General features: G+C 32.3%; 1 protein-coding gene across 2 annotated transcripts in view; it reads left to right on the top strand.

Annotated features, from left to right (window-relative positions):
- LRRK2 (leucine rich repeat kinase 2) overlaps positions 1-24,776 on the top strand; it is a 126,089-nt gene that overhangs the window by 65,921 nt on the left and 35,392 nt on the right. For both annotated transcript variants that reach the window (XM_016151688.2, XM_016151687.2), the window contains 15 exons: positions 471-721; positions 1,013-1,161; positions 4,415-4,508; positions 6,589-6,775; positions 7,906-8,087; positions 10,323-10,552; positions 10,964-11,091; positions 12,195-12,413; positions 15,705-15,906; positions 16,331-16,419; positions 21,149-21,336; positions 22,239-22,393; positions 23,432-23,578; positions 23,721-23,912; positions 24,608-24,754. In XM_016151688.2, coding sequence (XP_016007174.2) covers positions 471-721; positions 1,013-1,161; positions 4,415-4,508; positions 6,589-6,775; positions 7,906-8,087; positions 10,323-10,552; positions 10,964-11,091; positions 12,195-12,413; positions 15,705-15,906; positions 16,331-16,419; positions 21,149-21,336; positions 22,239-22,393; positions 23,432-23,578; positions 23,721-23,912; positions 24,608-24,754 — 2,560 coding nt within the window. The remainder of the gene's footprint in view (positions 1-470; positions 722-1,012; positions 1,162-4,414; positions 4,509-6,588; positions 6,776-7,905; positions 8,088-10,322; positions 10,553-10,963; positions 11,092-12,194; positions 12,414-15,704; positions 15,907-16,330; positions 16,420-21,148; positions 21,337-22,238; positions 22,394-23,431; positions 23,579-23,720; positions 23,913-24,607; positions 24,755-24,776) is intronic.

Raw genomic sequence — 24,776 nt, 5'->3', positions numbered from 1 at the left:
CAATTAGAAATGTATTATATATAGTGACTTATTTATATTTATTTATATTGAATTGTATAATAATTTTTAAAAGCTAACATTTAAAAAATGTGTTCCCAGGATTATGTCATACTGCTTATTTATTAAATCATTAGTTCAAGTTTTTGCTGAGGTCCATTTTGCTTCCATTTTCACTTCTTGCAAGAATCATTTAGAAAAAAGGTGAATTAAGCTCTAAACCTTATTTTTGTGGCTCCACTTTTAACAGTCTACCTGCTATATTTTTCCTGACTTTATACTTTTTATAGCAGAGATGGTTTGACCAGTCAGTATACTGAAGGTTTCTTGTAGATTGTGTTTTCAATTTTTGGAAAATTTAAACCAAAAATTCTTAATGGTTCTAATTACCAGAGGTATGGAAGGAAGAAATATTAGCTAAACTAAGTTTCTTAGGTGGTTCATTTTAGAATTTTAAAATATTGTCTTTCCAGACTCTGAAGTGTTTGACACATTTGGACTTGCACAGTAATAAATTTACATCATTTCCCTCCTACTTGTTGAAAATGAACTGTATTACCAACCTTGATGTCTCTCGAAATGACATTGGACCCTCAGTAGTTCTGGATCCTGCAGTGAAGTGTGCGACCTTGAAACAGTTTAACCTGTCATATAATCAGCTGTCTTCTGTTCCGGAGAACCTTGGCGACGTGGTGGAGAAACTGGAACAGCTCATTTTAGAAGGGTAAGAAAGGGGTTCATTAAAGACAAAAGGATTGGCTTACACTGAAGATTCATAAGATTAGAAAAATATGCTGATGTTATTTCAATAGTAACGAGTTTCAAACAGTAAAATGATAAAAGACTATGGCAAATAATATCGCAGCTTCTATCAATGGACTTAAATTTTTGCAACTAATTTTAAAATTAATGAATCTGATTTGATGCTATTATTTGAAGGTAAATTATTTAGATTTTTTTTCTTAAAGCATATGAGTTAATGCAATTTAATCTTCATTTTATCTCTTATGACTAGAAATAAAATATCAGGAATATGTTCCCCACTGAGCCTGAAGGAATTGAAAATTTTAAACCTTAGTAAAAATCATATTTCATCCCTGTCAGAGGACTTTCTTGAGGCTTGTCCTAAAGTGGAGAGTTTCAGTGCCAGAATGAATTTTCTTGGTAAGTATTCTGCATGAGTCTTCCCCTTACCACTACTTTTGAGTATTATAGGATCAGTCATATATATGCACATTTAAGGTGAGGATTTAAAGGTATTATTTCAGTTTAAATATTATGCTGAAGTTTTAAATATAAAGTTAACAGATTGGTGGTAAGAAGAAATGAGGTGTCAAGCCATGAACACATGGAGGAAATGTAAATGCATATTTGCATATCATTAAGTGAAAGAAGCTAATCTGGAAAAGCTACATACTATATGAATCCAACTATAAGACATTCCAAAAAACTATGGCAGAACTATGGGGACAGTAAAACAATCAGTGGTTGCCAAGAGTTTGGAGAGGGATGGGTAGGTGGAGACCATGGGGTTTATAGGACAGTGGAACTATGCTGTGTGATACTGTAATGTGGGCACATGTCATTATACATTTATCAAGGTCTATAGAAAGTACAACACAAAGAGTGAACTTTGTTGTAAACTATGGACTTTGGTTAACAATAATGTATTAATGTCAGCTCATCAATTATGCTAAATATACCAAACTATGCAAGTTGTTCATAACAGGGGAAAAAATGTGTATTTGCGAAATGGTGGTGGTAAGGAGAAAGGGATATATGAGAAGAGTCTGTACTTTACACTAAATTTTTCTGTAAACATAAAGCTGCTTAGAAAAAAGTCTACTTGTAAATATTGAAAAATTAAAAATTTTAATAATCAATTTTTTCAATTAAAAATAATTTTAACAGTTTATTACTGACATAGACCTAAGTGACAATATCTTGGGCTATAAATAGTCATTATGCTATGGTTCCTTTTTGTCTACCAATCTAAAAATGCACGTGGCTGCCTGACTTGGTTGAAGCAGTAATACTGAGTTTCCTACTCAAGCTTCTTCAGTAGTTTTTGGAGTATAAGTACTATTATTACTGCTTTTTTAAAAGAAATAAAATTATTTAACAGTTTTCAAATTTGTAATGTTATGTACATTCGTTGAATTCTTGCTTTGTGCAAGATACTACAATGATACAAAGTGTGATCATCTCTTTTATTAAAAGTCATGGAATACCCTATGCGGAATACTCTTAGCAAGTCAGATTACAGGAAATTATGTTCATTTGTAGCTAATCTGAGCATCCTGATATTAAAGGAGAAAATACTTTTATAACAATAAATGGAAACTCCTGTATTTTATCTTCCTTAATGGAGGCCATATGTACCTTGTCACCCACATGACTATCCTATACCTGATTTGGTAAAATAATTTTTAATACTATTTAAAGGCAAAATATAGTTCGACTACTTATTTTTAAATATTTTAGTTTGTGGATGTGGTTTCATAGTGTCGCGCTTAGCAAGTCTGCTTTACCTGCAGAAGGTCCTGGGTTCACATCCCAGTGGATCCATAGTCAAGGTCTACAGCCATGCCATCCTAAACAAGCCTGATGTCTGACCTTGGAAGCTAAGCAGGGTCGGGCCTGGTACTTGGATGGGACACCACCTAGGAAGACCCGTGCTATAGGCATAAATAATAATAATAAATAAATATTTTATTTTGTCAGAACTATCAGAAACTAAAATGATAAAAGCCATATTAACTTGCATAGTATTTTCCTTTTTTTTTTTTCTCCTTTTCTCTTACACTCTTCTAATAGTGACCATTTTCTTACTATGAGCCTGAAACTCAGGATAGAATGATTCACTCAATAGTGAGAAAATCAAGCCCAGTCTCTGTCCTTAAGGAATGTGTAAAGTTCAGAAGACAGGCATTGAAAAGTGATGGCACAACTTAATGTAACTGTATATAGTGCTAAATGTGGTGAGGAAAAGATTTCAGATACTACAGGGGTACCTTAAGGGAGAGCTGATGCAGATAGTGGAGGCAGGGAAATTGTCTCTGTCTGTGAAGTTTAAGTTAGGTCTGAAAAAAAGAGCATTCGAAAGGACCCTGAGGCGTGGGTTTAGTCAAAATGCATCTTAACTAAATCTCACAAAAATCTTGTAGGGTAGGACAGGTATGATCTACGCTTAACTAAATGATGAAATTGAAGCACTGAGATTTTTGTGTAACATATTAAAGGCATAGAACTAATTAGCTAGTTTCAAAACTATCCAAGTTGAAAAATCTGTTTGCGTTTTACTATGCAACTTTAATCGTTTTAAAAGTGATCTTATCTTTAGGAAAATGCTCTATGAAGGTGATACCCAAGTAGGACTGGTAACCATTAAAAATAATCTCATGTGAAATTGTTTCAGTTCTTTGATTTTATTAGTGTTTTCCATACAGCATCTGAACCTCAAAACTCTTAATTCTTAAGTAAAGAATCATTTCTGCTAACTTACTTTGTCACAGATATTTGTTGGACAGAAGTAGTGAGGTGTAGCATAGCGTGCACTTTTTTACTTCTCAGGAAGATAGCTGCTAGCAGTGGCCTGGAACATTTTGACCTTTGAAGGTTTTCTAGATAAAGCATAATCCATATTTTTAACCTTGAAAATACTAAGAAATAATTTCTCAAGCCACTTTCATAGAACCGTAGATTTTAAGATCTCTAGAGAACCTCAGAATTTAACTGGTCTAGCGGCACTATTTTACAGATGAGAAAATAGGCTGTATGATTCGCTCAGTTTCAAAAAATTGTGTTCCACAGACAGAATTTTATTCCTTGGAGGACTTTGTATTGTATTTCTGTCTTGGAAAAATTCATAACATATACCAGAATATTTAGAACTCTGAGATATTTTACTTTGTTGTACCTAATATTCCCCAATCTTTAAGATCACATGATAAAAGAATACTTTTATTAAGTGACATCTATTATTATTTCATAAAACACTCTTTATGGGATAGTACTATAAATAATTTTTATCTTTATATTATATTGTGTATTAGTTTTCAAAAGTTATAGCTATTTAAGTAATTTGAATTATTCTATAATGTACTTCACATAACAATATCATATATAATTTGAAATGAATATTCTACAAAGCTTTAGTTGTATAGATATTGGACAGATGAATTTATATTTAGATAGTTGTTTAACTTTCAGATTAAAGGATTCTTATAAATATGGTGTATTGTTTTAATATTTAGTGGTAGTATTATCACCTTATTTTAAAAGTAGTGTTTTTTTATTGTCAGCATGAGAATAAAAATTAAATTAACAAGTCGTTGATAGATGTTCTTGTAGACTCTAATGGAAATCTAGTTGAAATTATTAAAATGTCCCTTATCTCATTTTTATTTTCTTTTAGCTGCTATGCCTTTTTTGCCTTCTTCTATGACAAGTGTAAAATTATCTCAAAACAAATTTACATGTGTTCCAGAAGCAATTTTAAATCTTCCACAGTAAGTTTATTATTTTCCTTTTAAAACTATATGAGCTGGAACAGAACTTTCAGAGACATGGTTTTGATTTAGGAGTATAAATATAATTGCTTTCCAAACCTACTGAGCTTAATGTTTTTAAATCTATGAATGTTTAACATTCTCTAGGCAAAAGACCCAAGTTGTTACTTGGATTTTTTAACTTTCATGTTAATTTAATGTGCTATTGGGTCAAAACAATCTAAGATTATTTGTTACGTTACTATAATCAAATGAGACTGCACTGGCTATCACTTTAGCTTTTAAAATTTCACTTGCTCTCAGAGGTTGATATATTGCTCAGACACTATTAACTTTGAAATTATACTTAAGTTATATTTGAGTGGCATTTTTGGTGAAGATAAAGACAGTTTATATAGCCACAAGTCTTTGGGGATATTTTCGGTTAATATCAGTAAAAACAAATCTTTGTTAACTACGGATTCATGCATTAATTAGGTTTCATATGTGTTGTCATTTTAAATACTATTATAATTGTGGTACACATTATAAACCAAATCCATAAGTATATATGTACAAATGTATACATATGTAGACAAATAATAGTTATAATCTAGCCATAGACGGTATCAGACAGGCATATAATGATTTAAATCTGGCTTTAGAATGTGTTAGATACTGCTCAATAGTGGATCCTTCTTTTAATCTTTATAATGATCTTATGAAATGGCTCCTGTTATTATCTCCACTTTATAATGAGAACCTTACTTCATTAGAGAGATAAAGTAACTAGCCCAAAGTCCCAGTTCTTAAATACTGATGGTTCAGCTTCAGACTCTCAACTTGCACAGACAGGCACCTCTAGACTACAGATGGCCCTAAATTTTAACCATAATAAATTCCTGACAGTGTGTTTGAAAGTCAAATATTTATGAAATCTGATTAGGAGATGCATGCCTTAAAGAAGGTTTCTTCTCAGAGAACTAAAAATATTATCAAGTCTCTTATTACACTATACCATTAGCACTATCTTCAGGCATACATTTCCAGCATTTTATTTGTGTTTCTTTAAATTTCTCCTTTTGTTTCACAAATAAGTATGCAGTTGGCCCGCTTAAGTCCCCACTGAGGCTAAGAGGCACTACTGTTAAACGACCTGGTAATTCTCAAATTTGTCTCAATCACATTGTTAGACATACATGTCTTATCTCTAATAGTCAAATTAATTTTTTTTGTTTTTATGCATTTTTATAAGTTAACTAGGACAAAATCTGGTTCACTTTAAAACAGCAAAAATGTTGCCATGCAGACCTGAATCTGCCTAGCAGGCCATAGTGGTTGTGTGAATTTGGAATTCATTCATCGTGCTTCGAACATACTGGATAAAAGAGTTCAGTATATAGTTGTAAAAGTCTGGGTAACCTTTCACATAGTCAAATACACCACAATTACTGACTGTCTTTATTCTTCCTACACACATACGCTTACATGCAATACGTGTTTTCTGCTATTTTCTGCAGACTTTGAGTAGCATGTTCTGGCATGAAAACAACCAATTTGTATTGAAGGCCTACTGTATGAAAGGCAGCATGTTCAGTGTTATGCAAACTGATAAAAGGACACACCCATGTACAATATGAATTAACTCTAGGACTTAACCTCTGAAGAATCCTCCCAGTAATGAGTGAAATTGAAAAAATATATGGGGGCCACATATTTGTAAATCTTGAGTAGAAGGCAGGAATTTTAATGAACATTTTGCATTTGTTAATTATGACTTTTCACATATCATAAACATTGGTGTAACACTTGTTCTTTCTCATTCTGAAATTTACATTTTTATGTTTCTGAGGTAGGGAAATTATGCCTAAATTTTGCTTTTAATGGTTCTTATTCATTTAAATGTTGTTCCTAGTGAGACGTGCCTTGTTTCTAACCCATATATACCTATATGTACACACAAACACACATGTATACTTATATATAATGTTAGTTTTATAGTTATGTCCTATTCTCACTCTGGTGAAAATTACCGGCGATGTTATTTCTTGTATTTTGGAAACACTCATTTGGTTTTTATCTTGACATTGTTTTATTTTAGCTTGCGGTCCTTGGATATGAGCAGCAATGTTATTCAGTATCTGCCAAGTCCTGCCCACTGGAAATCTTCGAACCTAAGGGAACTCCTGTTTAGTCATAATCAGATCAGCATCTTGGACTTGAGTGAGAAAGCATATGCATGGTCTAGAGTAGAGAAACTACATCTTTCTCATAATAAACTGAAGGAGGTAAGGGTCATCTTTATTTGTTTAAAATTTTTGCCAAATTGAAAATATGCTTTTGTAATTTGTATTATCACAAATTATCATTTTAAAATCTGTTATTTGATATTTTCTACTTTTTTGAATAAGATTTAATCTTATTCTGGGGTATATAGGAATATTAATAATGTTTAATTTCTTTAAAAGATCACTTTTGCTCTATTTTTAAATTATATGAATACGTATATTTAATTGTTAATGTGTGTAGTGCTTTAAATGTATAATTTAATCACTAAATCTCTGATCTGTTAACATCTCAGATGCTCTACGTGTCTCAAGTTGTTGCCAGGTCATATGCAGCTTGTGATTTTCAGCTGACTTTCTTTCCTAGATTCTTAAGTTTCTATACTCCTTCGCCATACTACCCCTCACCCAATGAGCCAGCCTTTTTTACTTCACTCCATTTCCTATGTTACAGATCTGAAATTGATCATCCATTCATCTCAGAAAAAAAAAATGTTTTTGCCAAGCTCAAGCTTATTGTTGTTTATAAAGGCCAAAAAGAATTAAGTGTCTGAAACTGAGGTTAATAATAACTGAATATTTTTTGACACTTGATTTTTTTGCCAGCAAATAAATGGTTTCTATTATTAAAGCAATGAGTATTGCTTACAATTTTGAAACAGAAGAAAAACAAAAAACTCCAACTAAGGTGCCACCTGAGGAATAAACATTTAGTCACGTGTTTTAAGAACATCAAGTTGTATATGTTTGTGATGATTAGATCTTTATAGTTGTAATGAACAACATAGTGTGAGGGAACAGACTGAAACCACAGATGATTTGTCCATAGATAACTCTAAAGAACTTTCAATGTTGTGAAGAGATGAAATGGTACCAAGGGAGAATGGGCTTTTAAAGATTATAAAGAGTAGATTGTTTGGGGTAAGTCCTTTATACTAATGTTTTTAGACATTTATAATGAAAACTGTGACAAGCCTTTAGAAAGTTTAAGAACTCTGTTGAAAAGCCGTGCAAGCTGCTGATGGGATCTCTGGTCCTTTCTCGTTTCTTATCAGTGTCTTGTTTGTTGGCAGCACTCATTTCTTCCTTCCCACCAACAGAATTTGCCCTTTTTTTTTTTTTATTTCATTAAGATTCCTCCTGAGATTGGCTGTCTCGAAAATCTGACATCTCTTGATGTTAGTTGCAACTTGGAACTGAGATCCTTTCCCAATGAAATGGGGAAATTAAGCAAAATATGGGATCTTCCTTTGGATGAACTGCGTCTTAATTTTGATTTTAAACATGTAGGATGTAAAGCCAAAGACATCATAAGGTTAGATAATTTTATTTCCATTTGTTTTTATTAAGTTTGTTTCAGATTTCCTCTGTCTGTGACTTTGATGGATATATAGTTACAAACATAGGAAAAAGTATGCTATTTAAGGTTAATATACTAAGTCATTTGCCTTTTATTTAATGAATGGGTTTATATGCTGCCGTAACAGAGCTTTTCAATTCTTCCTAGCCAAGCTAATGTTGAGAGGATAACTTCTTTTCCTTATTATGCTTTTCACTAAAAATAGACTCAAAAAGGAAATTTTACTATTCGTTCTCTCTTTACCAGTTATACAATCTAAAGAAATATAGCAGAATATAACTTCTCAAGCTTCACTTCATATAGCAAATAGTTATCATATGCCTATTATATAGCAAATAGTTATCATATGTCTATTATATCTTATAGCATAAAATTACTAACTTCAATTTTGCCTATGGGAATGAATAACCTACTCATCATAATCATTTTTGAAACCATTGAAACTTTCCAGATATCCCTCTTCCTGGTCTTTACACTTTACGAACTTTAAATATCTTTGATAATGGACTATATCAAACTCTTTGTTACCTTTTAAGCATTTTGGTCTTATTGTTACCTATGCATAAAATCATTTATTTCCATTTTCACAAAATTACTCCTATCTATATTTATTTTTCAGTTTTCAGCTCAGTTATCACCTCTCATTGTATCCTTGACTATAATATCCACTAAGGCAAGGACCATGGCCATGTTTACTCACTACCTGATTCTTGGCACAGAGCCAGGTGTATAATTAATAACTGTTGAGTTACCAGTGAACTTTATTTACCTAATTATCCTCTGCTTAAATTTTCTTAAATTTATATTTAACTTTTTGTCTCTTTTTATGAGGAAATATTTCTGTCCTCCTGAGCTTGTTGTAATTTGAAAATAGTTTGTCACCAGCTATGCTAAACATGACTACCCTTATCTTACAGAATTATTTCCCATGATTTTCCTTCTTGAAATTGGAAAAGATGTTCATATGAAAAGTGATTCAATTCTTACTAAACATTTAGTAGAACTAGTTTTCAATATATTATATAATGTTATCAAACTACTGTATAACTAAATATTTTTAAATTGGTTTAACATTTTTAAAAATGTCAGGGACCTGGAGTGGTTTAGAAATTGTAGGGATCATTGGCTTTTTTTAAAAAATGACTTTTTCAAAGAGTGGTAAATTCTTAATAATCGTCATTGAATCATTGATTTTCTTGTGAGTCTGTGAGAAAATGGACTGATTTCAATAGTAGCAGGTATAGATATGATCCAGCAGATCTCATTTTCTTATGCCTTTTGTTCAGATTATCAGGATTGTTGGTCAGAGACCTATTAGTTATGAGAATAGCTCAGTTAATATTTCCTAAAATTTACTTACGATTTCGTTTGCTTCTATAATTTTAAACTGTGGTAACATTGTGACAGTTAAAAAATATCTTTTTATATCCATTATGTTTTTGAGAATATTTAAAATCTGTTAATTTAAAGGTGGTTTTGTTAGCCACCTAAAGAACTTTTAATTAGTTTCAGTTATTTTTACATTAAGATTATTAGGAATAACAGCATATTGTCTGCTGATATGTTTATATGTAGTAATTTATAATGTACCTAATATAACCTCACTTTCCATATACATTATATGTATGCTTACTATATATATGAATATATATTATATATACCATATGTGAATACACACACACACACACACACACACATACATAATGTGCCCAAAATAACCTCACTATCAAGGTTTAGTATAACAGTATGTGTATATATATACTCTATCTTGGTTCTCTGTCATATGGGATTTGTAAAATTTTACACTTTATAATTTTTAGGGTTTTATTGGTGTTGTTTAAAGAAATCCATGTGTGTACGTGTGTGTATGTGTGTGTGTGTATGTAAAGTTCTAATTGGCAATGCAAGTATATTTTCTCATTTTAATTAGAGAAAATATAGTGTAGCATGTCATTGTATTCTATAGTGCCACCAGTCATTATCAACTACACTAGCATCACTAACAAAATAAATGCATTAGCAGTGCACTGAAAGGCATGTGCATTTTGGTTATATGAGCCACGCACTCTTTTGCATACCATATTTTAAAACAGTCTGATACTTAAAAGAATTCAATGCATATGGATTTACCTAGATCTTAAATATACTGTTAAGCAGTTTGTTATTTTATTTTTGTCTTTCTAATACCAGGTTTCTTCAACAACGGTTAAAAAAGGCTGTGCCCTATAACCGAATGAAACTTATGATTGTGGGAAACACTGGGAGTGGTAAAACCACCTTATTGCAGCAATTAATGAAAACCAAGAAATCAGATCTTGAGATGCAAAGTGCCACAGTTGGCATAGACGTGAAAGACTGGCCTATCCAAATAAGGGGCAAAAAGAAGAAAGATCTCATTCTAAATGTATGGGATTTTGCAGGTATTTATTTTGCGAGAATTTTAAAATCTCATTTATCCTTTATTTAGAACAGGGATTTATAAACTGAGTTTTATCTTCTAATACTAGAAAGAAATTGAGTGGATCCTACGGAATTATTCCGAAGCCATTTACTTCTGATTTTATCCTTGCACCAGAATGAAGAAGTGTATGGAGGGAAGTGTTAGAAACCAGTAGGTTTCAGCCAAAGCTGAGTACTTGGCTGGTAGCTAACACTTTTGCTGAAAGATGTCAGTCCCTTAAAAATCCAGTATAGTCTTCTAAACATTGCTGATTATTTTTCACTTTTTGTATGCTAAATAGTAGATAGTATACCTAAAAATCTTTTTTGAAAAAGATATTTGTCTATTGTCTGGAAGGCTAAAAAAAAAAAAGCCTCTAATCTTTTTTTAGGTCGTGAGGAATTCTACAGCGCTCATCCCCACTTTATGACCCAACGATCACTGTACCTTGCTGTCTATGACCTCAGCAAAGGGCAGGCTGAAGTTGATGCTATGAAACCTTGGCTCTTCAATATAAAGGTGATCTGTTCTAATCATTTGAAAATAGAAAATAATTCCCTTGTGTGTGTGTGTGTGTGTGTGTGTGTGTGTGTGTGTGTGTGTGTTAGTAATTTGTTTTGGGCAAAACAGCTGCTCAGTCTCTTCCAATAATATTTGAGAAGAAAGTTAGAAGCACTAAAGTTTTCAGTTGGGAAATTTTCAGAGTAATTAAGTCATGACACGAAAATAGTCTGTTTTGTGTTGGTGAGTGTTACATAGACTTGAAACCCTTTTAAGCTTCAAAAATTGAAAATATACATGTTAAAAAATTTTTGGTCATATTATTTCTTAAATGGAATATGAACTTCCCTAACTTAAAATAAGATATGCTAAAGAAAAGCAATCCATGTATCACCGGCAGTGTCTTCAGTGGCAATTTTGTATGAAGTCTTTAAGATCTTATACTTTTAAATGGTACCAGATTGATACGACCTTTTTTCCTTCCTGGAAATTATAGTATGGTCTACAATGCGCTCTTGTATTTGGAATCTGCTTTTCTTATTTTTCACTTTGTCCTTTGCCGCCACGCTGTCAGCTATTCCTTCTAGGCTCATTTTGTAATTTTGGTAATTTTTAAACTTTTGTTAGCTAAAGTGAGCAAATATTACAATGGCAGTGTACTTCAGTGGCTTTTTTTTTTTTTTTTGCATCGTAGACTCCAAATAGAATGACTTTAAAATGAATTCAAGAGATTTAATTTACAGATAAGAAAGAGAAAATACAAATCATATTATGACACTTTGAAATAATTTGTGGGTTTATTAATTGCTCATTTTATTAGAGTCCAATGCACACATAGAAAATAACCCATTTTGAGGCATATTAAAATGCCCCTACTGTTAAATAGGCCACTTGAAAAGCGGTAATAGTTGAATGAAGAAACGCATAAAAATGACTTTTCAAAATTTCTTAATGTTACTTTTTTTTTAGGTTTAAGGAAGGAAAGACAGTTGTTATTTTCTTCTTGAAGTCTTTGAATTTCTCATTTCCACTGAAGTGAATTCATAGAAAGTGAATATCAATGGCAATGTAAGCAGACTTGATTTTAAAACAAACACAAGAGTTTTTTGTCTGTCCTGTAGGCTCGTGCTTCTTCTTCCCCTGTGATTCTTGTTGGCACACATTTGGATGTTTCTGATGAGAAGCAGCGCAAAGCCTGCATAAGTAAAATTACCAAGGAACTCTTAAACAAGCGAGGCTTTCCTGCAATACGTGATTACCACTTTGTGAATGCCACTGAGGAATCCGATGCTTTGGCAAAACTTCGGAAAACCATTATAAATGAAAGCCTTAATTTCAAGGTAATGTGGTTAATGCCTACTGTAGTCTGGTAGATAAACATAATTAAATCTCATATCATACGACAGCTGAGAAATGACAGAAGTCTTGAGAACATATATCTTAAAATTGTGAAGTTTTTCAGAGCTGTTACCTTTTAAAGTATTTTCAATTTTAAAATTATTTATGCCATACTTAATTTCACAAGCATGGGAATGAAAGTAACTAGAGGATCCTGAGAAAAAATAAGAGAGACTGGCAGGATGTTTCTGAGAGAATCTGAGAAAGTATTTCTGATGCCCTTTCTCTCTCAACTTCCTGTAGTGGTGATTCGGTCAAAGGAATAAACATGAATAGTGAGGTCTTGAGATCATCTTTCGTCTATTACTTTTTTACTGTTTCTCCATTTGCTCCTTTCTTTTGGAATTCCTATTTTATGCTCATCTTGATCTTCTGTGCTGCTCCTTCATGTCTCTTGTCACTGTGATTCCACTTTAAATGTTTTTTTCCTCAATATTGTGAGATTTTTTTAAATTTGGTTGCCAAGATCATTAATTTGGTTTTCAACAATGTCTAAGCAATTTTTTAGTTCCTACAAATGAGGTTTTTCATTTTTTGAATTATGTTTTTGATTTCTAAAGTTACCTTCTAGTAAGCCAAATATAATTCATAGAGTTCATAAAATACAAATAAATTGGTTATCAAGCAGAACACTTGTTTTTAATACTTGCAGGAGAAAGAAATCTTACCTGGGTTCTACAGACAGCAGGGTGTAAATTGTACTGAAAAATGCCCTGAATACTTTAACATGACAAACACGATAGTAAATTTCATTTTAGAGTTGGGTTAGCTCATTAGTGTTAATGACAGAGGCCATGGCTTATAACTAGGGTCTTGTTTTGCCTGGACAGTCCCAGCATAATTATTAATAGTGTCCCACTACATTCTCAAAAGCTTTCCAGTGAGGATGAAAAATTACATGGCCACCTTGGTTATAATGAGTCGGACGGTTAGCTTAGTTCTGTTCCATTTCCACAGACTATCCTTTCTTCCAAAACCTAATGAGCCATTTATAAATGTGCTGGTCTTTGTGGTGCCCAGGGAGATAATTTGCATGTTTGTATCTTTCAACACATTTATTACAGGGACTAAAATGTTTTACCAATGGTGGATCAGTAGTGGCATTTTATGTAGGAAGAATAAAATTATTTATCTGCAGATTTTCCTGCTCTCAGAACGTATGATTAGAGACATAATAATGACTTTTAAGAAACAAACACAAAATTCATACATCCAATTAAACATTCTCTTTATTCAAGTGGTTTTCTTCTAAGGCTATATACTTGTACTTACAAAACTTTGTTGTTACTTATAATATTTTAATAGCTTCTCTTTTTATCATTGTTGTTAGAGCATATATTATATTTTTAAATAACCTTCGTGTAGGATAAGTTTGTCTTGAAAAAGACTGAATTTAATTGAAGCAAAGTCTATGGATAAAGTGGTTAGTTCATCAAGCTGGGCTAGTACTTCTCTTGTGTAATAGCAAGTTATCACTGTCAGTCAATAACCATTTTTCTTCCTGCATTTATAAATAAAATCTGAAGGCAACACCATACAAGCAAGTAAAACAAATGCTTTGAGAAATAGCAGTATTATTTGAAGAAAGTTGTGTATTGTTAATGGTTGCGTCATTCCGGATATGGATTTGAAAATTCATTTGACTGCTCTGCCAAATAGGTGACCCAGAACCAATGAACTCTCCCAAACTTGAATATTTTTTCTTCTCTAAGGTGTTTCAACGTGTATTCAAATGGCAGCTTTTAATCTCGTAGAGATCATTTTGTGCCTTCGCATTGATTTTGATCTTTTCCTTTGATCTTGGCTCTTCTCTAATCTTTCCCTATCTCACTGTTATTAACATGTGTCTGTACAGACTCTAGAGTAAATGCTGTTCTTTTCTTTTCTTTTTTTCTTTTTGGCTGTTGGTGACCTGACATTTAGATTAAAAAAACAGTAGATCAAAACAGAATTCCGTGCCAGAATACCCCTTTCAATCTTGTCAAACCCATTAGCAGAAAGAACTCCTTTGCTGGCCCCATAACCCAGCCCTATACATTTCATCCCTTTTTGACAGGCTTTGCTTTCCATGAGTACCCTTGTTTATCTTTACGTCGGTTTTCCTCATTGAGTTAGAACATAAACTTCAATCTGAAGTGCTGTTTCATCTTACTTTACACATGAAGCAGAGAGCAATTATGAAAGTGGAAGTTAGTGGAATTATTTTTAATTTCTGGGACAAAGGAAATATGAAAGCAGCCTTGCAAATGACTGCAGATAAATATGTACAGTAATGGTTATAGCTGCTGTAAATGAAGCTCTGTGAGGTTTTAGCTACAAGTAAAAAAAAAAAAAGAGCAAGTTAAATTTTGTTTGCAAATCCAATTTATATTTGTAATAGGTTTAAGAATTTAGGTAGAAATTCTGATAATTGTCAGGTAAAAAGAATATACAAGAATATATTAAGGACCGAGAAATGAGGAGAGTTTGCCACCTGGTGGTTCTTGGAGGTATTTTAGCTATAATTAGAGTTATAGTTCTATTTAAAATTAGATTTTCATTTTAAAAAAAAGGTTTAGAAAATACTTTTATTATGGAAACTATCATTTTAAGGCCATATAAATTTTTTTATTTTATATTTTTAAATTAGTAAACAGCGATTAAATTCGAAGTGTAACAAACCAAAAATCATCCTCTCACATCAGAATTTTTGGTATTTAGATGACTTTTTAGTTTCCAAAGTTCACGGTTTCATAAAAAGGATAGCTTGGTTGAGATTTTATGTCTATATCCAGGCTTCACTGTTGATATATACATTCCACTAATATAACATTTTGCAAATAAGCACAAATTTAATATTTTTACCCCAGGATGTGAGTATTTTTATCTAATAAACAAGGTCCAAAAGCTATTTAATAGTGATTTCTTATGCTAGAATATCTATTGCATTTAATTTTAATATCTTATAAAATGGAAAGTCTTTTATTTATGGTTAGTGATCTATCCTGGCTTTTGCCATGGATTTTCTAGATAGCTAGATAAATATTTCCATTGCTATTTTATTTGATAGTTATTTTCAATTTTTCTTTGGTGTTCATATTTTTATTTTAATATCTTATTTATTTCTCACAATTTAAATGGTTTTATATTAATATATTCCTTTCTATAAAAACTATTAGCATTGAATTCACCAACCACCTGACAAATATATGAATAAAATGGATTTTTACAGCTTGTCGTTTGTAATTACATAGATCCGAGATCAGCCTGTTGTTGGGCAGCTGATTCCAGACTGCTATGTAGAACTTGAGAAAATTATTTTATCAGAGCGTAAAAATGTGCCAACTGAATTTCCTGTAATTGACCAGAAACGATTATTACAACTTGTGAAAGAAAATCAACTACAATTAGATGAAAATGAGCTTCCTCATGCAGTTCACTTTCTAAATGAATCAGGTTTGTATGTTTATTTGTTTCAAGTCTTTTCAAAGTTTGGCTGTAGTAGTCTATAAAAATGGACCTGAACCTTGTTAGAATTTACATTTAATATCTAACTAAATTTCTATAGCATTCTTTAATAGACTACTGAAAATGATGAATTTCTATTTATTTGTAAATACTTGCTCTCTGATGCATGTCATTGTCTCAAATATGGTTATATATGATCATTTTATATAGTTTGAAAAAACTTCTTTATAATATTAGGACTTTGTAGCCTGAGACTAGGATGCCTGGGTTTATAGTCCCAACTCTGCCACTCACTATGCTGAAGTTTTCTCATCTGCGAATTGAGGAGGTTAGATTAGGTTCTCTCTCTGTAAAGCCTCTTGATATTTGTGTATTCTAGGTTCCATGTTTAACTCTTTTATTTTTACTACAGGAGTCCTTCTTCATTTTCAAGACCCAGCACTTCAGTTAAGTAACTTATATTTTGTGGAACCCAAGTGGCTGTGTAAAGTCATGGCACAGGTCGGTGTCATATTTTTGTGGCATGGTGGTAATGGGTGAAGAGAAGAACAAATGGCACCCAGAGCATTGAGCATTATGGAGTTCGTGTTCAGTTACAATAGAAACTACTGTAAACATAAGAACATGTAAAACACTTCATGTAGAAGACTGCTTAAAGGAGAGTTTTGTGGAAAAGGGAAGATATCTTAGAGTTCACCGTAATGTCTTTAAAGATAGGTGTTTGTCTCATTCTGTTTCACGGTGCTTTTCTAGATTCTGATGATATATTTGGTTCGGTTATTTACTTAGTCAAATGAAAGCTTTGTGGAAGTCCCTAGGGTAAATGCATATGAGAAAATTGGGTTGGTGAGCCTGTGAAACCACTGTCTAGACAACATGGGGGGGAGTTTTGACACTTGAGAAGGATGGTCTGATCTCTACATGCTTATCGTTTTTAAAACTTTGGATGGCAGTAGTAATAGCTACCTTTTCTCATTTTATATTTCGTATGGAAAATTATTTTTTTTCTGATGATAATCAATTACCAAAGAGTTTAAATTAATTAGTTATAATAATCCATCTCTATAAGTTTACTACAGAAAACCACTCAGGGAGAACACACTAGCTCAGGGTTTCTCAGTGTCAGCATTATTGACTCTTGGGGTCAGATGATACTTTGTCATCATCATAAGATAATAGCAGAATCTTTGGCCCTGTAGGTATTAGTAGCACCTTCCCAGTTATGAAAAGCCATAATGTGTTCAGACATTATCAAATATTGCTAGGGATGCAAACTCACCCCAGTTGAGTTTAACTATGAACTGGGGTGAGCTCAGGGAAGGTGTCTCTAGCATGTGCACTCATTGGCAATTATTTTGGTTTATGAGTATAATTTGTAGTTTTGCATGTGGCCCCCTGAATCCCTAAAAGTTCCTAAATTCCAGCTAAGAAAAGAGGGAAGATATTTTGAAGAAGGAACTTATTTGGGGCTAAATCCTATACCACAGAACTTGAAAGCATATTGAGACATTTCAATTGGCATTTAATTGTAACGTGGTAGCTATTAATATTTTGGTAGGTTTTATAAGGTAGATTTTCATCCTTCTGCCCATATGCCATAGAGAGTATGAAGCCAGTGAAGTGGGGTGCTTGAGAGAACAACTTCTAGAGTCACCATGCATGACGTTTATTCAGATATCTTACAATACTTCGTGAAATTTCTTAATGTTTTAATAAGTATTTTGTTTTTTTACTTGTAAAATAAGGATTATAACAATATTATCTTCTACATTCCCTCTCTAGTTCAGTGTGAATGAGAAGTAAATGTTAGCTAATTTCATATTTGACTTATTTGTCAATTAAGGGTTAATATTTTGGAAATGAAAAAAAGTCTTCAAAACTATAAAGATGTATTCATGTAGTTTTGGAAAGTGTGCCAGTATGCAGCTAAACAAAAAGTATGTGAGATATAGATGAATTCTGTACAGCAAAGGAGGTTTTAAATATACTGTGAAAATTTTGTCATCCTAAGTAGAACACTATAACTCTCAGAAAATAACTAAACTGCCTATAGTCAAGAAAAGGCTAACATTGCACTAAAAAGTGGTCTTTCTTTGTGAACTGGGAACATTTAAAGTTGCACACATGTTAATAATATTCGAGTGGGAGTATCTTATTCAGTGGATTAAGGAAGTGTTTGTATCAGAACCACAATCTTTGAGCAAAAACAAATTTCCGCCATGACCACAGTAAAATCTCTGAAGACTCTATGGATTAATTAAGTTGAAACTCCATGAAAGTTCTTCTAAGCATAGTTATACTATAAACATGTTAATTTAAGTGAAAACTAAGTCAAGACTTTTAACAATTGAAAGTTATTTTGAAAGATCTAAAGGGTTAGTAAAATGATAATTTAAATTTTTTATTAACTTAAAAATAAATAACATCATTTTAATTTATGCTGATATAGTGAAATGTAATGCCATTTTCACTGTGGTTTAAAGAGAATGAAAGCTATAAATAATCAAGCGAAAACAAGAATGACTTCTGACACCCATTTGCAAAAATAAATAGGGGTATTCACCTCTATGAATCATCAAAACAAGGGCAGGAATAATTTCATGGGGCAGAAGCTCTAATGAGCCCACCTTCCCTCTATATGCCCTGAGCTGTTAGGTCACTAAACTTATTTAAAAAGGTTTCATCTAAGCACAGAGAAGTTTGCAAAACTCATTTAACCATATGATAAAAGATATGAAAGCGACTTATTGAATTAATCAGGTGAAGTATTAAAAAGCTTGCATGGCAACTTAATTTTGATAATAACATGTGCGAGGAATTTGGAAAACACTCTTTCTTCACATAAGGGTATAAGCTGGCCTTATAAATTACTGACCGAAAGAATATTAGCAGGTCTTTTCAAGGTGATACAATTAAGACAGTGTTTCAGTTTTCTATTGCTATTTATTTAACAATGTACCCCAAAACTTGGAAGCTTAAAACGTCAACGGTTTATTATTTCTTATTATTCTGTGAGTTGATTGGGTTCTGCTCCATGAGGCCTTGGCTAGGGTCATTTACTTGGCTTCCTTTGTCGAACTGGGCTGGAAAGTCCAATAAGGCTGCATTTACATTTTGATGTATCGGTGTTCTTCCGTGTGCCTCTCATATGGCTACTCCTCTGAAAGTATAGGCCCCAAACTGGTACCTTGTCAGTTCTGCCACATTCTAGTAACCAGAGCAACCGCAAGGCCAGTTCAGATTCAAGAGGAGGGAAAATGGACTCCATTCCTTGATCGAATGAGCATCGCCCATGTGTAGGGAGGAAAAGAACTGATATGTCCATCTTTGGAAACAATCTACCACAAAGAATGGTAGCACATGTAGATATACTAAAAAAAAAAAAAAAAAAAAATCAAGCACAAACCTCTTAAAATCAATTTGTCTAAATACAATAAATTAGAATAAGTATATGATAATGGCTCGCATATGAGGGGTTACTATGTGCTCTTCAAAGATTATCTCATTTAACCCTCAGAGCAACTCTTTTAAATGATACCATAGTAACCCTGTCTTGAAGATGTAGAAATTGAGTGACGGGGAGATTACGTAATTTATCCAAAGTTACACATTTAGGAAGAGGTAAAGTTATTAAGATTTCGGACCAAGTGGTTTGACCCCAGCAGCTATAAACCTAAGCATAGGATAAAATACTACAAATTTAATTTTCTCAAAATTCATTATTCAACCTTATTTGTTCAACATCTACTAGGTTCTGGCTATTATTTTGGTGCTGGGGCTATCGCGGTAGGCAAAATAAGTTTCCTGTACTCATAGAATTCAAATGGAAGGAAATAACCAATAAACACTTTTGTCACGGTTATAGGGTGCTACAAAAAAATAATAAAGTGTAGTTAGGGATAGAGAGTGAGTTGTCAGACAAGGTCTTAGTAACTTAAAAACACTAAAACAGCAACCGATTCTATTTACCACCTAAATTGGAAGAATGATCTGGGACTTCTATAAAGTGTACAATGTGGGAGAAGTCACGAAATATAGTTTTTATTATTTAAAAACTCATAATAGATTTCCATTAGATATCATTACGTTCAATCATTCATTTATTAATTCAATAAACATTATATCTAATGTTTGTTGACCCTTTAGATCTGTCTTTCAAAATATATGCATAAGTCAAGTCCTTCAGCCTAAAGGACTTTACAATTCAACATTTCAGCCAATTATATAAAGTAAATAATGTTTGCTCTTAATTAAACATCCCTTAAACATTATAGATGTATTAAAGAAATTAACCACAAAGCACTTTTAAAAATTAACTTGGCTAAGTAAAATGAATAAGAATATATAGATAGTAATGTCTAACATATGAAGACTTACTGTATGCTAAAAATTGTCAAATATACTTGGCATGCTTTATGTATTATATCATTCCATTTTTATAGCAATCTAAGGGACAGTCACTTCTATTATCTCATTTTACAGAGAAGGAAACTGGCTTAAAGAAATTAATTACCTTTCTACTACTAGTTTACACAGCTAGTAGTAGAGCCTAATTTGAACCTGGAGTCTTCTGACTTTCATTTTTAACTGCTGTGATTATGATCAAAGCTCAAAGTATGGTCTCCACATTAGAATCATCTGGGTTTCCTGTTAAAAAAGAAAAAAGAAAGAAAAGAAAAGAAAAAAGAAAAAAAAAGATTCTCAAGCCTCAATTTTGAGTAGAGTCCAACAAAATTCAGCACTTTGTTTTAGAATCACTAAACTATACTACACTGCCTTTCTCCCCATTGATGGAAGGCTACTGTTATATAAATATAAAGTAACACTTTTGTTGCAAGCCTGAAGTGATAACATAGTCTAGAAGATAATTTCCCTAGGAATATATTATTAATGAAACTGTAATAGAACATGGGGTATTAGATTTATCTGTTGAATTTGAGTTGGAATCATTGTTTTCAGAGGATCTCTATAGTTTCTGATCTGAATTCACTCCTTTAATTTAATAAATGTTTTTTGTTGTTGTTGTTGTTTGTTTGTTTTGAGGAGAGTGGATGCCCTACTGGCCTTCTAGGCTACACGGCTGATAGCTAGAAAAGTTAGGTCCTCTGTTATACTTGACAATGTTAAATTTGTTCTGATTATTTTCACTGAGCAAGGTGACACGAATGCTTTAAATTCAAAACTTTCCAGAAAATAAATTCTGGTGATTATTTATGTTTAAATCTTTCAGATTTTGACAGTGAAAGTGGAAGGCTGTCCAAAATATCCTAAAGGAATTATTTCACGTAGAGACGTGGAAAAATTTCTTTCAAAGAAAAAGAAATTTCCAAAGAACTACATGCACCAGTACTTCAAACTCCTAGAAAAATTCCAAATTGCCTTGCCAATAGGAGAAGAATATTTGCTGGTTCCAAGCAGGTAAACCAAAACCTAAAAATTTAATTACCCTGTGGAAACTCACTATCTTTATATTGTTTTAACTGTCAAAATAACTGATCTATGATAAATGTACTAAGTAATTTTTTGCTTCTCATGTAAACTTTCTTCTAAAGTACACATTTACTTTCAATAAAAACATTAGACATTTTTTGACATTTTAAAGATATAGCAAAACTTATTTTATGTATATAATTACTATTTGGTTTACTGTTGCTTAAATTGTTTAAGAAAGGTAAATAGTGAAGATTTGTGTGTGTACATGTATGTGTGTGCATGTGTGTCACCTTACATGGTACTGAGAGAGTTATTATATTAGGCAAGTTCTGGGGAGATGCTCAGTTTTTAACAAGGGTGTTAAAATAATTTATGGCAGTGAATTTTCAGAGAAGAAGGGAAATATAATGGAGGTCTAAGTTCTAGCCCTGTATTGTAAAAATTTTTCTTACTGCTTTATAATCACCTGAGGAATGTTGTAAAGTAATCTAACATTGAAAAGTGCAATTTGCATTGATTAATGGAATGTAGTCAATTCTAAAAATAGATGTATACTTTTTTCTAGGACATGCAATTTTTTCAAATTTCATGTATTCCCTTGATACTTGTCTGGCAGAACTAATTGTGTTTATTTATTTATTAATATAAATAGGATTGCTGAAAAAAATTTCATGCATCTACTATATCTGAGCACTCATTTGAACTGATTAAATAACCATTTAATTTTTAAAATAGGAAGAGTGTGTAGCAGAAGAACATTATGAAAAATGCAATTGCTTAGGCTATTTATCATCAATTCATTGCTCTTTAAGGAGTAAAGCACATTGGTCAACATGGTTGGGTGTTTTATGAAGCTATATCGTGATGGTGCCCATTTTTCCTTTTAGTTTGTCTGACCACAGACCTGTGATAGAGCTGCCCCATTGTGAGAACTCTGAGATTATCATTCGATTATATGAAATGCCTTATTTTCCAATGGGATTTTGGTCGAGATTAATCAATCGATTACTTGAAATTTCACCTTACATGCTTTCAGGCAGAGGTATGTATATACTGAAGAGTTAATATTTAGAAAAGTTAGGGGAAAGCATATTAAAATTAACATGTCATTTTCTCAGAGTTTACTTATTTATAAGGCAGCTGAAAATCAGAAAATAAGCTCATAAACCTCAGATTGGTTGTATGTATAAAGACACAGGTACTCATATTAAGTTTATGCAATTTGTCAAGAAGAAAATTTCTCTGGTCTTCACTCAAAGCCTATTTGTTCATATTTTAGACACATTTAAAGTAAGTATGAATATCTTGCTTTCTAAGCCAAAACAGACTAGAAGCAACAATTTTAAAAGATGGATTATAGGAGTCATTGGTTTAAACACATACACATACATGAACAAAGAAAACCTAGAAGTCATCACTGCAAAGTCAGGGAATTTTACTCAACAAGTGTAATATCCTGGCCATTCAGACCATTCAGCGTAGAGACTGTAATAACTCTATTCACCTACACAATCCCTGAGGTGTTTATAAAAATGGGTGTTCGTAATGCTAGCTCTTCCTTTTGTAAGAAAGAGCAGTCTTAGGGCTCCAAAGAGAAAATATCATAAACATTATTTTGCTTAAAAATTAGCTTTATGAAGTTGTCACTGTGTCCTGAAATAAACCTTATCTTACTTGCAATTAATCATATATAAGTAATTACATTGCATTAAAATGTTCAGGAAGCTTTGGTTTTAGCAGGACCATCAACTTCTTTTTAAAAATTGTGAGAACTTATTGAGGACTCTCTTTTGTCCTCTATTAAACATATTAAACTATTTGACACCATGAACCTGAAATCTTTCTTAACTTATCTACTGAGCATTTTGTTTAGTTTATTGCAAAATTAAGGGTAAAATATTTAGTATAATTTAATAGCTAAAGATGAGGACTATCAATAATTATTCCAATACTTTCTTTCAAAACAAATGTACCTCTATTACTTTCACTTGGGCTGTGTATAGAGATTTTTTCCCCCCTTTATTTTATGGAGTAGTTAATAATTAATGGATACACGTAGGTTCATTTAAACTTCTTTCAGAACGAGCACTTCGCCCAAACAGAATGTATTGGCGACAAGGCATCTACTTGAATTGGTCTCCTGAAGCTTATTGTCTGGTGGGATCTGAAGTCTTAGAAAATCACCCAGAGAGTTTCTTAAAAATTACAGTTCCTTCTTGTAGAAAAGGTAAGGAAATTAATGCAAAATTTTGAAATGTACCACTAAAGAAATCTAAATTTTTTTTAAACTTTATAGTTCCTCTTTTTTAGCTTTGCAACAGAATAAAAGCCAGGTAGGGTGTTAATGAGCTCTTCTTTGGATTATGTAGGCTGTATTCTTTTGGGTCAAGTTGTGGACCACATTGATTCTCTCATGGAAGAATGGTTTCCTGGGTTATTGGAGATTGATATTTGTGGTGAAGGAGAAACTCTGTTGAAGAAATGGGCATTATATAGTTTCAATGATGGTGAAGAACATCAAAAAATCTTACTTGATGACTTGATGAAGAAAGCAGAAGTAGGTATGTGTTACAACTTACAAATGGTTTTAAGTGATCTTTCAGTATTTGTGGAATTTTATAAGAAATGTATAAAATATGCTTATCCATAAGGGATAATTTAGAGGATACTACATTCAGTTACAGTGACTGTTCAGAAAAATGGATTGTGTTCGTTACCGGTAAGATCTCATGTTCTAGATTCAAAAGAAAGTGGGTTTGAGGGTAAGGATGCTGGCACATTGATCAACGTAACTTCATCTGTGAAATGGGAAGACTAACTGAACCTATTTCATAGAATTGTTACAAGTATTAAAAGAGATGACACATGGAAATAACTTAGGAACACGAGAACCATATAATAAGTGCTCCATAAAAGTGGTAAAAATAGAGAATAGATAATTTCCTAGTCAGATGTTAGTTAGTCTAAGGCAGTTCTGAATTCTTTTTTCTAAAGAGTGAACCTAAGAATGAGTTTTTAAAATTCCAATACATAGATATTAACTTAACCTTTAAAACTTTCTCAGATTTTCTAGAGAAAAATAGGATTGGTAAGATAGCCTAAAAGACTGATTAGAACTCATAGAAAATATGTGATATATGATTATTTTTGAAAGTCAAAAGTACAAATTTATATACATCCTTTAAAGTTTTTTCTTTCTTTTCTTTCTTTCTCTCTCTCTCTTTTTTTCTTTTTTAATATTTCATGTACTTCTCAGGAGACCTCCTAGTAAATCCACATCAACCAAGGCTCACCATTCCAATATCTCAGATTGCTCCTGACTTGATTTTGGCTGACCTGCCTAGAAATATTATGTTGAATAGTGATGAATTAGAATTTGAACAAGCTCCAGAGTTTCTCTTAGGTACTATTTTTGTTGGTTTAAA

Source organism: Rousettus aegyptiacus, unplaced genomic scaffold (genome assembly GCF_014176215.1).
Source record: "Rousettus aegyptiacus isolate mRouAeg1 unplaced genomic scaffold, mRouAeg1.p scaffold_m13_p_2, whole genome shotgun sequence".
In the NCBI taxonomy this organism is placed as follows: domain Eukaryota; kingdom Metazoa; phylum Chordata; class Mammalia; order Chiroptera; family Pteropodidae; genus Rousettus; species Rousettus aegyptiacus.
Note: the sequence above shows the minus strand (reverse complement) of the source record. Positions and strands in the feature narration are given on the sequence as shown.